This window comes from Pleurodeles waltl, chromosome 9 (genome assembly GCF_031143425.1).
Source record: "Pleurodeles waltl isolate 20211129_DDA chromosome 9, aPleWal1.hap1.20221129, whole genome shotgun sequence".
NCBI classification, from domain to species: domain Eukaryota; kingdom Metazoa; phylum Chordata; class Amphibia; order Caudata; family Salamandridae; genus Pleurodeles; species Pleurodeles waltl.
Window position 1 is genome coordinate 514,876,425 of NC_090448.1, and position 18,746 is coordinate 514,895,170.

The 18,746-nt window shown below is 42.7% G+C and overlaps 1 protein-coding gene across 1 annotated transcript in view; it reads right to left on the reverse strand.

The window, feature by feature from the left end:
- The window catches only part of PRKCH (protein kinase C eta), a 656,855-nt gene that overhangs the window by 32,109 nt on the left and 606,000 nt on the right, over positions 1–18,746 (reverse strand). Inside the window, exons 11-12 of the mRNA XM_069207402.1 lie at positions 17,747–17,885; positions 14,433–14,621 (exon numbers count right to left, since the gene is read on the reverse strand). Coding sequence (XP_069063503.1) covers positions 14,433–14,621; positions 17,747–17,885 — 328 coding nt within the window. The remainder of the gene's footprint in view (positions 1–14,432; positions 14,622–17,746; positions 17,886–18,746) is intronic.

An 18,746-nucleotide genomic window follows, 5' to 3' on the forward strand; every position in this document is an offset into this window, starting at 1 on the left:
AGAGGCCTCACACTACTTCTCCACATCAAAGACGCGTTGCAGCAAAGCCATGATACCCGCCTCTGCAATCAGCATAGAGCTATTCTTCCATCTCTCAGTATGCAAGCAGGTTTCAGCTAGATACTCACCTTTTCCAGCAGAAAGTGTTCACTTACGTTTTGACCCCTTACCTCTGGGACACTAGCCACCAGGCAGGCATTACCTGCTTACACATCAGCTCGTTGAGTACTCTGTGGGACATTCCTTTTCTTGGTCAAGTGCAACTTGCGACTAGAACAAAGTGTGGTTTGAATCACACTTTTATGAATATTTTCCAAATGGGATGTGGATCCACTGTCTCAAACTTCCAAACCAGTTTGGTTGGTTCTCTTTTGAGAATCTTTCTCAGACTGCTCTCCAGACACATATTTTGAGTAAAGAGATGATCCTCAAAGCAGGTAGCATTGGGATTGCTTCTTTGCAGGAGTGTCCACAACATGGGTACAATGACTTTTTAGTGTTTTTGTACCTGGCTGTCAACAAACTTTCTTATGCAGTAATGGGGCATAGCAAAAAGGACAGACCTGGTCAAGAAATATCCTCACCTTGAAAAACATAAACTGCAGTCCCACTTTTCATCACTTCCATCAACCAAATGGCAGTGCTCAAATAAATTAATCACTGGGCCCTTGGTAAAAAAAAGTGTTAATGGAATTTCTAAATGTAGCCCTCTTACCTTCCTCCTCTCTTCAGTGTCTGGGGCTCTACCATCCAGTTAAAGGAATGCAGGAAGCATACTTCCACTGTCTGGGAGAGATATCTTCACCCTGTCTCTTGTTGCATACTATAACCAGGATGTAGCAAATGTGCCTTCTCTTTATGGTCGCGCCAGCATTTTCAACCCTTTCCTGGCTTCAGAAATCAGTATAATTTACCACTGCTAAACAGTAGTAAAGCGCCTCTCCTCTAAATCATGAACTACACACTGCGACATCCCTATTTGGTCTATTTCACTTCCCTATGTGCCTGCTGCATATTGAGCCTTATCTGCACCTATGGAAAATTAAATGTCAGATTTTGGCTGCATTGTGCATTTACACCACAAATGAATTAAAACTTATATTTCTGAAAGGAGCCCAACTGTGCACTTTCAAGGGTGCGGTTTACACTGTTTAAATACACTGCTCTGACACATAACAAGGAAAAATGACTTTTGACATGCAGGAAAAGTGTATTTTATATATTAATAAGTCACGCCTAAAAATGTATTGTAAGCCCAGAAACAGGGTGCTGATATATAAACTTAGGGCACACTACATATTGAGGTTAGCCTTCTCTCACAGTGAACTAAATATCAAAAAGTAGTTCACTATGGAGGCCAAGCTAGACTTTTTTTAGACCTAAGTGTGGGTTAAAATCTTTTATTTTCTACCTCTGCTCATAAAAGGGCTAGACAAATGCTTCAAAGTTAATTCCTTCTTAGGTTTTAAAGTCTAACTCAATGTTGAAGTCAGATTTTTGGTAACGTAAGCAGAAACGTTACTTTTTTAGAATATACTTCAGGCTGCTTGAGCCAGAACTGGCTTAAAATCAGTTCTGTCACCCATCACACTTCCAGAACCAGAAAACAAATCCTTGGCTGGGAGTATTATTCATAACTCTGACTTAAAGGACTAGTGTGTGCCTTTAGGCCCAGGAAAGGCAAATGGGTGCTAACTGCTAAACAATTAGCACAGATTAGATACTTGGGTGTGAACAGGAAAAATTGACACTACAAAGTGCAGCTTTATAATGTCTTCTTTTGATTTGGAGATTCCAGAGAGGGCTTCTCCTTTCCATTCCCAGAATCTTCCCAGACACCCCATTCCCAGTTACAGAAGGTGGGAAAACCAGCTCTGTCACCTATGACATCCACAAAGTTGTAACACATATCTTTACCTAGCAGAGTAAACAGCTATGGTTCAGAGGTCAATGATTTGTTTCTGGGCACAGGAAAGGCCAATGACGGTTAACTACCGACCTCTTACCAGTTATTATCTATCTGGGAGTGGACAGGAACAATTGGCAAAACAAAGGGCAGCTTTAGCACTACCTCTTTTCACTTGGGGAAGGCAAGGAGGGTTTCTCTATTCATCTCCAGGAGCCTTCTAGACAGTTAGACCTAGCCACATTAGGAGGAAAAACCTGTTTTCTTCCTGTCAAGCAGGGGAGTTGCCAAGCAGCTAAAGACAGAACTGTCTGGTGGCAGCTGGGTCCTGCCATCTTGAAACAGGGGCTCCTGGACAATTTTGCAGCATGACAAAGGGGATGGGAAGTGCTGCAGCAAGAGGTGGGGGGACTGTGAGAAAACTGTTAAGATTGGGTTGAGGAATTCCTCCAAACACTGGCTAGTGCACCAGCTAAATATGGCACCTTCATCACCACTTCCTCAATATATTCCTAGATCTGGGAAGACTGCACTGAAGAAGACCCTGCTGGAAAAAGAATCCTGACTTCTCACTCCTGGCTCCTGCTGGAAAAAGGACTCACACATGGCTCAAGAACCTCTGAATCCCACTGGCACACAGGGCATGGTACCTCTCACTAAGGGTCAAGTGTTTGACCTCTGTATAACTGCTCCTGGGGCACAAAAAGGAGGACTCCTGACATCAACAGGGCCAAGCTTACTTAAACGTACTAGACCGTGCAGTAGACCTGGGTCTTAGAGGTCTGCACTGAGGTGCTAGGGGCTGTAGGACTCATCAGAATAAGCTTTGTTTTTTCCCATCAGTTGAACACTAAGGGGGTCATTCCGACCCTGGCGGTCATGGACCGCCAGGGCCGGGGACGGAGGAAGCACCGTCAACAGGTGCTTCAGGGGCAATTCTGACCGCGGCGGTAAAGCCGCGGTCAGAAAAGGGAAACCAGCGGTTTCCCGCCGGTTTTCCCCTGCCCCAGGGAATCCTCCACGGCTGGGATTCCGACCCCCTTCCCGCCAGCCTGGGTGTCGTGGGGACTCTGGGGGCCCCTGCAGTGCCCATGCCACTGGCATGGGCACTGCAGGGGCCCCCTAACAGGGCCCCATTAAGATTTTCAGTGTCTGCAAAGCAGACACTGAAAATCGCGACGGGTGCCACTGCACCCGTCGCACACCAGCAACTCCGCCGGCTCCATTCGGAGCCGGCTTCATCGTTGCTGGGGCTTTCCCGCTGGGCGGGCGGGCGGCCTTTTGGCGGTCGCCCGCCTGCCCAGCGGGAAAGTCAAAATGACCGCAGCGGTCATTTGACCGCGGTACGGTTTTTTGGCGGTCTCCGCCCGGCGGGCGGCGCCCACCGCCCGCTGGGGTTGGAATGACCCCCTAAGTGTGAAGGAAAACCTTTCACTGGGACAGCCCACTTGGTGTATCTGACCCGCATCTCCATCGACATGGCCTGAAATTGTGCTGTGTTCTTTAATTTAAAACTATTAATACTGCTTGAAATTATAATGAACTTCTTTGGGGATTGCCTACTGCTTGTGCCAAAGCTTCTAGGGATTGGGCAGAGATTGTCTCAGAACTGTGTTTTAACCTAACTGGGGGGGGGGTTTATTGAGTTAAAAGCTCTGCCCTCTTTCAAATTAATAAACCTGTTACTAACACAGTCCATAATGGGCCCCACTGGCTTCAGTGTTGAGACTCACTCACACACAGACTCATATTACCATACAAGAATTACCTGCATACTATTGATGCACATGCTCATATAAATACACATTGGATGTCAGTGCAGGGTTCTGGGTTTCAAATAACAGCTGAAATTTACACAAGAGGTTGCACTCTCACTGACATAGATAAAAATACTTTGTCACACAAGAATTCACAAAACATGGTACGCTACCATCACCAATTTATGGGCTACATTCAGGGTAGGGACATATTCTACTGTCTACCATGAAGGTATGCTTGGTGCGCCCCTTTGAGACTCACAACAAAGTCCTGAATCGTGCATTGTCAAGAGCAATTGTAGACCACTGCACACAAGCTTTGACACCAGGGCCAAACTAGAAGTCAGCATACAGTTTCATATGCAGGCAGACACTGAGGGCAACAGTACATATCAGTTCACCAATCAGGGGAAATTCACAATACTTATTTTGAGCCAGCAGTTGCCAGTGATGGCAACCAGTATTCGTTTTTGGGGACTCACATTTATTTTTTGTGATCAAACATTTTCCGAGTGCAAGGCAGGGAAAAACACACGAAGAGCAAGTAAGGATGAAGATTAAGACAGAAAAAACATCACAAATTGAGAAAGGAGGGTCCTGCAAGAGTGAGATAAAGGGGAAATGGGTTTCTGGTAGTGTGTTAAAGAGGCCCGAGGTGGACTGAAGACTATGCAGCCTTGATAGTCAGCACGCAAAGATTTAATAGGGCCAGCCCTGGGCTTCTGAGCATTTGGGAACTGACACTCATTATTTTACAAATTAAGCACTGGACATTCAAGTCCAACACAAATGCATTCACAGATGGCCGTTGTGGACGTGCATGCTCCATCGTGGCCGTATTTGAGTTATAACAAATGCAAAGATGGCCACCGTGAATGCATGGGCATCTGTTATGTTTAGAGGGCTCTGCCATCGAGGAATAAAGGAAGGGGAATGGTGTTAATTCCCCCTCCCGATGGTTGAGTCCGTGACGGAGGTAATTAGTGTCCTAATTGTTTAATTGGTTACCTAATAAATATCCTGGGGAGGTTTTCCCCGGTGTGTGGAGCAACTAACCTTTTGGAGTGTGTTTAGTTTATTGCTGCCGTTCCATGCGGATACACCACAGTTTGGCGACGAGGCGGTCGGACCTGTTGGCTTTCTCCTTGTGGCTCTCCTGCTTTGTGCTGGAGGAGCCGTACGGAGGAGTGCGTGCTGAAGCGCTCCCGTGTTTCTTCTTTGACGCTGCCCGGCCCCCCCGGGGGAAGCTGCTGCCTGGGTTGCTGGGGAACCTCCGGCGCTGCGTGTGGGTTTCCCTGTTGCCTGGAAACCGCTTGGGACGCGTCTGGCAGTGCCTGGAGGCTGCTGCTTGGTTCCCGTGTGGCATTTTTTTGCTGATGCCTGTTTCCTCACGGATTCTGCCCGTATTTGGTGTGCATCCTGTGTTCCAGGTTGCTGTTTTTGCCCGGTGACGGTTTTTGGTGTTCTTTTTTCCCCTCTTTCCGGGTGGTGCGTCCTGCCCTCCATTTTCTGGTGTCCTGGGAGGTGTTTTTTTTTTCTTTTTCTTCCCATGGATGTGTTTTAGGAGTTTGGTGGGGCAGTGTGATTGCTACTTTATTTAGTGTTTTTTAGGGTGGTGTCGTTATGGCATCTATCCCTGCATTGGAGCCTTTTGTCATTGATGGCCCTCCGTCTGCTCTCGCTGCCCGGTGGAAGAAATGGGTGGATCGTTTGGAGACGTATTTTGCTGCAGCGGCTGTGGAGAATGATCGGCGCCGTCCCATGTTGTTACATCTTGGGGGTGCTGCGGTTCATAAGTTGGGCCGCTCCGTAGAGGTGGAGGGTCCGCCATACACTTATCAATCATTGAAACAGGCACTGACTGCGTATTTTGAACCTTTTGCTAATCCTGATTATGAACGGTTTCTTCTTCGATCAGTGGATGCCTTTTACTCTAGACTTAAGGATTTGGCTCATACTTGCACTTTGGTGGATGTTGAGGATGAAGTGCGTGAGCAGTTTATACAGGGGTGTACCTCTGTGAAGTAAAGGGAACATATACTTCAAGTGCCTGGTATGTCAATGGTTAATATCCTCACATTGGGACGATCTAAAGAACTTTCTAAAGAGCGGGCAGCTCACATGGAAACAGCATTGCAGACTCAGGTGAAAGTGGAGCCGGTGAATGTTGTCACTACTACACCAGGGGAGAGAAGGAAGTATAAACCTCAGACTTCTACATTGCCCCGTTTTTGTTATTCTTGCGGGGGTCCTTTCCCTCATCAAGGGGTGTGTCCAGCGCAAGGCAAGACATGTTCTAATTGCCAGAAACTCAATCATTTTGCTAAAGTCTGCAAATCCATGTCCCGTTCTCGACCACAGAAATTCAAGGCTGTTCATTCGGTGCAGCCGGGCGTTGTCATGGATGATGACGATCTGGATGATGATGAGAATGGTGAGGGTGCCGTTCATATGATCCATGCATTGCAGCCTGGTGGTCATCCTAGGAAGCGAGTGCCACGATGTTCAGTTTTGTTGGCTGGTTATAAAGTTGATGCGCTAATTGATACTGGTGCTTCCATCAATGTTATAGCAACTTCAGTTTTGCAGCGCAGTCCTTTTCAGCCTCCTTTACGGCCTACAACAACTCAGGTCTATACATTTGGATCTTCAAAGCCATTGCCGTTGGCGGGGGTGGTTACTACGGTACTGTCTCATGAAGAACAGTCAATACCAGAAAAAGTGTTTGTTACCACCATGGGGTCAGACATGTTATTATGTTGCCGGACTGCAGAACAACTTAATCTTATATCCTTTGCCTTCAGTGTTCAACTTATTGACTGAGTTTCAATCTCTGTTTGAAGGCATTGGTTGTCTGAAGGATCGTATGGTGCGTTTAAATATTGATAAATCTATACAACCCGTGGCTTTGAAGCATCGGAGGGTTCCATTCCATCTGAGGCCTAAGGTGAAGGATGAATTAAAAAAACTGGAACTTGCTGATATTATTGAAAGAGTTGATGGACCTACGCCTTGGGTGTCACCCATTGTGGTTGCGAGAAAGCCCCGTCAGCCAGGGGAGGTGAGGATTTGTGTTGACATGCGCCTGCCCAATGTCGCTATTAAGCGTGTACGGCATTTGACACCTACTGCGGATGATCTTGTTGCTGAGGTGTCAGGATCAAAATGTTTTTCAAAGATGGATCTAAGGGCAGGATACCATCAGTTGCTATTGCATCCAGATTCCAGGGACATTACGACATTTTCAACTCACATGGGTCTTAGGCGCTATAAACGGTTAAGTTTTGGGATTTCTAGTGCCGCCGAAGTTTTTCAGGATACTATCCGTGGAGTGCCTTCTGGTCTGACAGGGGTCCTCAATGTCAGTGATGATATCTTGGTGCATGGGCCAAGTAAAGAAGAACATTTAGTACGATTGAGGGCCACATTTCAGAGACTACATGAAAATGGTTTGACACTTCAAAAAGATAAGTGTTTGTTCTTGCAATCAGAAGTGGCTTTCTTTGGATATAGGTTTTCAGGAGATGGAGTGCTACCTGATCCTGATAAAGTTAAGGACATTCAAGCTGCTCTGGCTCCCATCAATGTGTCATCACAGTTATTTGGGTATGCTGAATTACTGTGGGCGCTTTATTAAAAATTTGACAGCTTTAACGGCACCTTTGAGAGATCTGATCAAAGCTGATGCTGTTTGGGAGTGGGGGCCTGATCAGGAAGCTGCTTTTCAGGCTACTAAATTGGCGCTCTTGGAACACACCACCTTGGTTTACTTTGATCCTATTAAAAAGTCTGAACTGTCGGTTGATGCTAGTCCTACTGGTTTAGGAGCTGTTTTGGACCAAAAACAAGCAGATGGGGAATGGGCTCCTGTGGCATATGCCAGTAGAGCTTTGACAGATACTGAGCAAAGTTATTCACAGATCGAAAAAGAGGCCATTGCTGTCCATTGGGGCTGTAGACATTTTCATCTATATTTGTATGGCCAGCCATTTGTTATGTATATTGATCATAAACCTTTGATTCCGTTGTTTAATGGATCTTCCTCTAAGCCACCACCACGTATTGAAAAGTGGATTTTGCAACTACAAGACTATCATTTTTGGGTGGTATTTCGTCCTGGTAGTTTGAATCCTGCTGACTATCTGTCACGACATGCTAGACCTGCTACATCTCGTGAGGTGGCAGATGCCGAGGATGTTGAGGAATATGTACGTTTGCTTGTGGAACGGTCTCGTCCGTTGCCGATGTCTCTTGAAGATATTCGATTAGCCACGAAGGAGGATGAGTGCTTACAGGTGGTGATATCAGCTGTGGCATCTGGAAAGTGGCATTCCCTTTTGAGGAATTTGGCTCTTCGAACAGCTGCAGCACATACCATGTTGTCCTCCTTATATAAAGTTTGACATGAACTGGTTATGTCATCTGATGGATGTTTGTTGAGAGGGCACAGGCTTGTCATATCTATGGCATTTCAACGGTCAGTTGTGGACCTTGCCCATGCCTCCCATCAAGGCATGGTAAAAACTAAGACCAGATTGAGAAGTAAGGTGTGGTTCCCGGAACAGGATGATCAAGTGGAGCGGGTGGTACGGCAGTGTATGATGTATCAAGCTGGTGGTCCTGGTGAACGGCCTCCACCGATTATTACTGAGCCTATTCCTCCTGTTCCTTGTTTTAGAGCTAGTGCTGATTTTGGCAGTTTGCCAGATGGTCGTCACACCTTTGTGGTGATAGTTGATTTTTCGAAATATCTAGAGGTGGAAATTATTGATTCTGTCACTTCAGCCCAAGTAATTCCACGGCTGGAGAAAATCATGGCCACTCACGGTCTGTTGCAGGAGATCCGTACTGATAATGGTCCTCCATTTTCCAGTCAGGACTTCGCTGATTATTTATCATCTAGGGGAATTGTGCATAGGAAAACTATTCCTCGGTGGCCTCAAGCAAATGGAGAGGTGGAGAGATTTATGAGGACTTTGAATAAAGTACTGCGTATAGCCGTTTCTGAAGGCCAGAATGTGGAGTGTGCTGTGTATTCGTTTTTAAGAGAATATCGTCTGACCCCTCATATTGTTACTGGAGAAGCGCCAGTTACTATTTGTATCAATAGACCAGTGCGGGATACCATTCCTACTATTTTGGAACACACCAACAGGTGGGGAAAGCATTATCCCGGAGGAAAGACAGTAATGATAAGATGTCCCGGAAGAGGGGGGCTAAGGAATGTGACATATGTGTTGGTGATATGGTGTTGGTGAAATGTAGAAAAGGGGGAAGTAAGTTTTTATTGCCCTTTGAGAAGGATCCTTGGGTGGTGAGTGACGTCAAGGGGACTATGATTACTGCTAAAAGGGGTCCGGAGTCAATTACCCGGAACATTTCTTTTTACAAAAAGGTCTATGCTTCGAACTTTCCAGTGCCAATAGATGTGTCATCTGGGGATCAGGATTATGATGATGTTATGTTGCAAAGTTCAGGTTTTGAATCCAATGGTGCTTTTATTGCTGGTGATGTACAAAACCCTGGTGGTATTATGGAGTTGGATCATGGCTCAGGTGATCAGTTGGTTAAGGAATCTATTGCATCTGGATCCGGAGAGGTTGGTCCGATTACCTCAACCCGTGGGGATGGTCCATACAATCTACGTCCTCGTCCACAATGTTCTACCAGGTTTCGTGATTTTGTAGTGAATTGATTTTATGTTTTTTTGGTGTTTTGTGTCTTTTTGTATGGTATATGATTTGGTGATGTTTAAATTTTTTGGTAAGGGAGGAATGTTATGTTTAGAGGGCTCTGCCATCGAGGAATAAAGGAAGGGGAATGGTGTTAATTCCCCCTCCCGATGGTTGAGTCCGTGACGGAGGTAATTAGTGTCCTAATTGTTTAATTGGTTACCTAATAAATATCCTGGGGAGGTTTTCCCTGGTGTGTTGAGCAACTAACCTTTTGGAGTGCGTTTAGTTTATTGCTGCCGTTCCATGCGAATACACCACAGGCATCCATGGTGGTCAACTTTAAATGAATTTGTAATGTTTTTTTACAAAACAATTTAAAGAGGGTTAGGGTGACTGCACGCACATCCACGGTGGCTGTCGAACACAAAAAAGCACTGGCAAAGCCATTACGTTTTACTGCTGAGGTCTATTATATTTTCCAATGCTTGTTTGTTATTTGGTGCCATCAGAAGTGGCACATCCTATGGCTGCTACCCTATCTTGCCTTATGGAAGTGCTGGTCCTGGACATCGAGAAAACTGTTAGCCATAAAATAAATTGGTAACAGAGTAAGTAGAAATAATTTAATCTCACTAAATAGTTGTCCTGTGAGTTATAAAATAATTATTAATTAAAAGCAAAGCAAAGTGATCCGTCTGTCATGAAAGTTGAATAATAATTCATGTTGTTATCCTAATTAAGGTAGGGACTTGTTGCTTTCCTCGGAAAAATGATATTATATTTTTTGATTAAAGGCTACAGGTAGAGTTACATTTGGTGTCTTTTTTCACAAAGCTCTGTGTTATGATCTTCTGAAAATAGTCCAAGTGATCTCTTCTCAAAGGGAGTCGCGGATCGTTAGAAGACAGGGAAACGTACTTACAGTTGCGATTCCAGCCAACCCATTAAATATGCAGAGCCTAAGAGTGGACTTGAATTTTAGAAAACCTCCTTCGGCCTCAGCTCAGGCCATTGACGCTGGAATGAGGGTGACATCAGCCTTCTTTTCTGTCCATGGTCCAAAAAGTAGAGAATTGGAAAGTTGTTTTTAAACAGGTAATCTTCAGGCTTCCAGTAAAAAGGGAATATTTACATTTGCTCCTTTGCCAAAAGCAAAATAAATACTGTGCATCTGAGCCTGGCAGAGCAACGGTGCAGCGCCACGGCAGCCCAGCAAAGCACAAGGTGGTTGCAAAGAACCTTGGGTTGTGCGTTCTAGTTTCGAGTGAGCCAGCTTCACCGTGTGTACGTGAAAGCAGTCTCTATTAGTGAACAGTGGCAGTGTATGGCTTTGTGAATAAGGGATAGGCTACCATAGTGATGTTTTCTGAAACGTATACACGTTGTCTCAGTTTGCACCTTAGCTTAATATAAATAACAAGCATCGTCAAAGCCAATACGTCGTACAGATTTTGATGTGGGTGAATGGATGAAAGCAAAAATATAAGTCACTGTTGGATCAGTGAGTGACTGAATTGGTTAGTGACAGTGCATGGATAAATGAAGGTGTATCTGTTTAGATTAAAGACCTTATGGCTGGGTAAGGGAGTGCATAATTGAACGCTGGATGAATGGGTGACTACTTGGATGGATAACTGATTTAGTTGTGTGAGTGTGTGGGGATGGGAGGATGAATGGGTGACAATCCATTCATACTTATGCATTTATATCCCAATCTGTCTAGCCACCCACTCCTCACACATACCTAACTCTCCACCAAGCTACAATCACATCTATTCTTCAATGTATACTCCAACGCTTTTCATCTAATCATCCATCTATCCATGCACGCATCTACTTACAAATGCAACCGCGCACAGAAATGCTTCTATTATTATCCATGTGTATCTGTGTCTATTGCATGAATGTAAATGTATGTCGGTTTTTGTGTTGTCTGTGTGTGAGGAGTACTTATTTATGGGGGTGTATTTATGCTCCCATTAGTGCCTGCAGGTGCACACGTGCTTATATATGTATATTTCAGTATGTATATCTTTGTACATGTATGTATGGCTGACTGTGTACACGTGTTTGCCTTTAAGGTTTGGTTCTGCTTCCGCATGTGGACATAGATAAAATATATTTGTATATGCGTATGCAAACGTGTATCTGTATGTTTATCTGTATGCAAGAATTCTTGGAGGTGTGTTTTTGTGAGCATGGTTGCCTGCATGTTTGTGTATTTGTACCTGTGTGTATGTTGATTTGTTCATTTTATGGAATCCTGTAGGTGTTTTGTTGGTGTTTTGGTTTGCATTGTGCATTTGCAGATATGTATTGTGTATGCTTAGGGGCCTGCAAAGCTGTAGCATGTTACTCTTATATATTTACTTTAGTACATGTATATTTGTTCGTTGCTGTGGTGTAAATATGCAGATACATAGAAGCCTGCAAAGGGCACTTGGCCAGAGTATTATGCACTTGTTCAAATATCCCCACAATGTATTCATCCATTAGCACCTATCTATGTTGTAAAACAGGTATTTGTGGCTAAGCTGTTTGTTTATTAGGGCAGACTCAGAAGGAACCTTGTGAAGTGAACACAGGAAGCGCGGAATCGTCCCTGCCACAGTTTTGGGTTGACTGGTAAGTTACGTGATTGAGAAACAGGAGCAACTCAATTTTACCTCGTTAGGCAATGGTAGACGGTTGCTTGCCATAGGAACGTTCAAGGCAGGTGCTGCCTTTGGCTGGAAATATAGCAACATTTGGTAAAATATCAAAAGTAAACAACTTGAACATAACAAAAAACATAGAAATAGCAACATAAAACCACTATTAAAACATAACATGGTATATTACAACAAAGCAGAACACAGCGCGACCACTGCAGTAAATCAAATCAATCAATCAATCAGGGATTTGTAAAGCGTGGCTACTCACCCGTGAGGGTCTCAGGGGCCAATGTGGGAGGGCGGGAGTAGGGGGAGGGTCACCACACTGCTTTAATGCAGTACTACAGCAAAATGTCATACTCAAAATATGACCAAACTTTCTTGTCACACACTATAACCTTCAGAATGCGGTTTTCTTTAGATGGTGGTAAAATGTGTTTGAAACAAGCACTGCCTTAACTTAGCACCAAGGACATGAAACACAACCAAAAAGAAATGTTTCGTGATCCAGCCCCTTACCTTCATTTGGTGAAGGAATTGTTTTAATTAGGAGACCTGATGTTTTAGAATCTGTTTCCAAGAACAAGGTTGGCTATTTTCCTACTTCTGCACTATGCTTTTAGAAATTATGCATTATTAATGATTATTTTCGAGTCAACAATGCATTATTAATGTACAAGGGATAACATTTCTGTTGATGAAAATTTAATTATAAAAAGTAGCCTTTTCCAAAGATAGTGTTGGGTTATAGCTTTGTTATTCTTCTGATTAGCACGGTTTTGGACTCATAGAACTGCCACCAAAGTCCAGTAATAAGCATTTAAACTATTTTGATGGAATGAGCTATCAGAGAAATATATTTACAATGAAAATATGACAGTAACATAGAGGAATTGCATGTGTATAAATAACAATGTTGCAATTGTAGTACAATATATATTAAACATGTAAAAAAAACACCACTACTCTCACGCTTAATTTTTGCTCTTTTTAATTTACCTTTTTCGAAGTCTCAGTTCACGTTAATGTAGTGCACTACATACTAGAAACGCAATGTACAAATACACTTGTTTGCCAATTGGCTTGTTTTGGAATCTTTCTGCAAGTATAGGAAGTCCTCATTGTTATGCCACTGGAGAAGGAATACGTTTCCTACAGATATCTATTAAACCATTTCACATTTAGGACAGCCATAAAGACTTAAGTATGTATTGAAATACTATTGTATGAGCTAGTTGCCTTCAATTACATTTCCCTTCTCTATTGAGAAGCTTCCTTTGACTATCAAAGCCTAGGTGATGTTGTTACACTTTGAACAATTGCAACCCTTGAAGTTGGCAATGTTTGAGACATTAAAAATATGGCAAAATAAACAAGCCCTGGCAAATGCCTAAAAGCAAAAATTTTCTTGTTGGGCCAGATGTAGGAAAATAGCAAATTGCGACTCGCTATGGGGTCGCAAAGACCCACCTCATTAATATTAATGAGGTGGGTCACAATTTGCGCCCCCATAGCGACTCTGGGCACTCACGGGGATGGAGGCCTGCTGGGAACAGCAGACCTCCATGTCCGTGACTGCTTTTAAATAAAGCAGTTTTTTTTTTCCAAGTGTAGCCCGTTTTCCTTAAAGGAAAACGAGCTGCACTTAGAAAAAAAAAACGAAACCTTTAGTTTCGGATTTTTTCAGGGCAGGTAGTGGTCCCTTGGACAACTGCCTGCCCTGAAAAAATAATTTTGGGTCAAGTCACAAAGGGGAAGGGGTCCCATTGGGACCCCTTCCCGTTTGCGAGTGGGTTACCATCCACTTCAAGTGGATGGTAACTGCAACTCCATTTGCGACCGCGTACGCGGTCGCAAATGGAATTGCATACAACTGCGACTCGCAAATAGGAAAGGTACACCCCTTCCTATTTGCGGCTCGGAAATGCATTTTGCGATTCGGTTCCGACTCGCAAAATGCATTTCATCATAGCAAACACGCATTTGCCCTCAGTCATAAAAACACTGCGATAGTAGCCACCGGCATAAAGGAACTACTTTGTGTGTGGGTATCCTGCTTGTTATAGAGTAGCATGCCGTCTCTTACAGGAAGTTAGCCTAGGGCTGAAGTGGGCTAGCCCACTGTCCCGTTCTACAGGCTGCAGTAGAAAGAATTAAAATATGAATGTAATAATAACATATCAATGGAGGAAGAGGGATGGTTGAAAGCTCCCATAAGTATATATTATAGATGATTTTAGTATAATCAAAAGGTTTTGTCTAACCCAAGACCTAAAAAGTGAGGCAGTTCGAAAAACACAAACATTCCTCATCCCTTTCCATTCTAACAATTGCTATTTCACCTTTCCCATCTGTCATGCAATGATGGATCTAATAGTTTCCATTCACACTATATTTTTTGTGGTTTTACATCAGTAGCAAGGAAAATACACTGACTTACAGCTTTTAAGATCCCAGTTGCATCTTGAGGGAGCCAAGCAGGATAGACAACTTCATCGTTGAGAATTGCCTCAAAGAGATCATCTTCATTCTCAGCCTCAAAGGGCGCATGGCCACACAGCATTTCGAAGAGCAGCACTCCCATGGCCCACCAGTCCACTGTTGCACCATAATGCATCTCCTTCAGAATCTGTATATAGAGAAATTCAGCTTCACTATTTTGAATAAAGTAACATTCAGACTAGTAAAACGCTGTGATCATCATCAGATGAAGCAAAGTATCTGGGTAAAATATATTTACCTCTTAGGTATGCTTTTTTTGATTTTCTCTCTATAATGCTCTCTCATTTAGTGACATATATGTGTTTGTATGTATAAATATATATATATATATATATATAAAAAACAATAAAAAAACAAATGTTACAGGGGCGTTATAGTTAGGAAATACAACTAAAATAAAACTTAGAAATTCACTAAAAACCTAAAGGTTAGAGGGACGCTATAGCTAAGTTCAGATTTTACACATACAAAACCATAGAAATTAAATAGTTATAATTATACTTGTCTCAAGTAACTAGAACTTGTGCTGTAATGTAACTATAACTCACGCCGCCACCATGCAGTTTTCTCATCAATAATTTCTCTGTAAATTTGTAGTGATATTATCAATGATGTAATAGAAAATGTAATTACTGATGTAATATGTGGGGTAGGTAGCAGTGCATGGCAATAGCACACCCTGTATCCAACCCCGCGCCACACATGGCCTTTGGCCATATGCAGTGGGGGTTGGCGGTAGGACCCAGCAGCAGCCAACAACCCATAGGCGTCCAAACCCGCACCACGCACAGCCTTTGGCTGTGCATGGCAGGGGTTGACCTCATGGCCTGGCTCGTGGCTAGGCCCCACAGCTAACTCCCCCAGCACCCAACCCCAGTCCACGCGTGGCAGAGGTTGGCTGCAGGGCCTGGCCACTCTACCTCTGTGTAATAACTCCAGTGGCCATAAAGTAGGTGTTTCTTTGTTTGGTGGACAGACCCTCATATTCCTCGGCATCAGGAAAGCTTGGGGGGACTTTTTAGTAAGCTGCCCATCATATATAATATAATGTGTACATATATCTATATCTATATCTATATATATATATATATGTATATATATATATATATATATATTAGCTACTGGCAAAAGTTAGTTACCTTAGGGCATGATTTATAGTTTCTTGAGATAACTCTAACTGCTGAATTTCTATGGTTTTATGTGTGTAAAATCTTAACCTAACTATAACGTCCCTGTAACCTTTGGTTTTTCAGTGAACTTTAACGTCCCTGAAATTATTATTCACTGAAAAATCAAAGGAGCGTTATAGTTACGTTAACGTTTTACCCACACAAAACCATAGAGATTCAGCAGTTATACTTATAATTATACTTTTGCTAAGAAACTATAATTCATAGTCTAACGTTACTTTCCGGCATGAGTTCTATTTTCCTCAGATACACATAGCTAGAAGTGTGGCAGAGTGAAGGCAGCCATCAGTGTGTCAGTCCCTTTCCTGCTATGAGTGAGGGGTGAGGCTACTCAGTATATGCTCAGAGTGGGTATACCAACCTCTCCACTCGGTGAAACAATGCAGATGGACTAGAGGGTTGAGATAAACTCCCTGCTGCCTCAAGGGAATACCTGGGGACAGCTCTAGGGCCTCATCATACCCACAGCACTATATCACCAAGTTTAGGGAAAAGTAGTTTAACAGTATCTGCCCAGTCCAGATCATAGGGTTCTCTAAATGCCTGGCCCCAAGAAAGTGCTGAAGATCATATGTTGTGGAAGGGCCCGGAAGGAGGCGGTTGTCTAGTTGAGCATCCACAGCTCATGCACAAAGCCAAACAGGTAGGCTTGCACCCCCCTCAGTGAAGAGCATTTTTAAGTGTTGTACGTAGCAGGTCTTACTATTACTTGATGGTGCTCAATTATCCACCCTCAGATACATGGAAGACTGTTTCTGCCTCGCTGGAATTAAAACACGAAGGACCTTAAGATAAATGCAGATGTACTTTTGCTAAAGGGATTCTCCTTAGTCCTCACTCTTTCATAGTGCTCTTTTCAGTTTATTAATACAGGCCATATCAGCATGCTACATTTTACTATTTTACTATTGTTTTTATTCCATGCTTTGTACGGTTGCTTTTTTCTAATTGCTTTGAATTTACCTCTGCTCCCCAGGCTTATTTGATGGCTGGGGAGCATTCACAAAAGCAGCTACTTCGATTGTGTCTGAGCCTGTTTGCTCCTCCTACCCTTCCTTTTCTGGTTGGCTGAATACTTCATGAGGGAAGGGACAAGCTTCGGGCCTCAGCAGAAGGCCTGTTTCAGCAAGGGGATGACACGACTCCTATGGAGATTACATGTCTCCTCTTTTACCTCACACTGCTTCACTCTAGGATGATGAAGTTAAATTTTTTTGCCTAGCCACTGGATGAGAATCAGGTGGAGTCCTCTTTCTCTGCAGTCTGAGACACCACTGTATTGTAGTTTAGTTCTAAAGGTGCTACTTATTGGACAATTTATTGACCAGGTCAACACTAGCAAGCTTGTTGTTTTCTATCCCCTGCTTAGGCCCTTCCCTTTTTTTTAAATTATCATGTGGAGAGGAGCGTGGACAAAACAGCCTGGAGGATGGTTGAGTGTTTTAAGGCTAGCTGGAGCTAGGACCAGCCTGGACCTGGGTGTCTTCTCATTTATCTGGAAGCATTTGCTGAATCTTGGGTAGCTGATAATTTAGTGCCATTGTTTGCCATTATCCACTTACTTTTTCTTCGAACACCGGTAGGTGTTAGAACATGGTGTTCCTTTTCTCCCTGGTGGTGGTTGTTACATCTTCTTCCTTCCCAGGGAGTTTAAAGTTTTTTTACTAAAGTGACTTAGTTTCATAAGGCAGGGATTCTTGAAGTATTGGAATGATATAACTGTCCCATTGAGAGTCATGGATGTAGTGGTGGTCCCTTTGACTCCAGTATATTGAAGTTGACATTATCAACACATTTCTTACCCATTCTTATAGAGGGTAGATGTAAGATCTTTAGTATTTAAAGCATATCTTTTAAAGTTGTTGTAATATTTGCCACTTGGTTTTAATATTATTTTATTTGCCTGTTTTCTTATATGTGCTGCACTTTTGTAAACTCTGTACAATCTTTTGTACCATCTCAATATGTTTGCACAGCAATTTGGATTACAACAGCACCATACATTTAGTGAATAAAAAACATTTTAAATATGTTAATTAATTAGACATTACTTTTACTGTACCTCAGGTGCAATATAGTCAGGTGTGCCGCAGAATGTTGTGGTTGTCTTTCCATCAGTGATACCCTCTTTACACATTCCAAAATCTGCTAACTTGCAATGCCCTTCATTATCCAGCAACACATTATCAAGCTTTAAATCCCTGGAAAAAATTAACATATTCCTAAGTAACTATGAAGTCAATATTATGCACTGAAATATATTGTATAACACTGTTAAAAAAATAAATCTGTCAAATTACATTCAGTAGGAGAGCTTTCATTGCTGGATTCAGGTTAACTGTCGTGGGAAAGGAATGTAGGTATTTATTTGTGCCTGCTCTTTCTGCACCTAGAATGATACTCTTTCATTGCACCCCAGCAAATTCTATTCTCCATCTATTGAACATTAGGCTGGTTCAATTTTTGGAAATTTTCACTCTAAAAACCACAGCCTCTCGAAATAACCAACTCAGAGGGAGGGCTGAAAAGATAGCGAAATCCCTATAACCCGCATTGAGCATCTTAAAGAAGGGAAGGCTCCTAGGTAGTCCATTGGGTTGTTTAGCTTATGTCATAATAAAGTCTGGTACCAAAAACCAGACTTAAGTAGGGGTAAATAAAATCGATAGAAGGTCTCTTCCCACTTTGCACTATTTTTACCAATACCTCATTGGGTTACTGTTTATATTTCTTTGTGGAAGGAAAACTTCATATATCATTTCATTTTAATCACAAGATTTTATTTTGCGCTGTATTTTTTCTTACCTTCAATAAGATTATTCTGTTGCCCTATTATCAATACCTTATAGCACTAGTATGTCTTTTCTAAAAAAAATTATGTGGAACGAAATCTTACTTACCATTTCACCCTAAGCCAAAGAACTGTAATTGTCTTTTTGAACTAAAATTGTTCTGTTATTGTTTACGTGGAAGGAAAAGTTTTATGGTTTTAATTAACTGATAAACTTGTTATTATCTCTCTCTCTATTCTCCATCTAATTTTGTGCTCACTTTTTTGATCC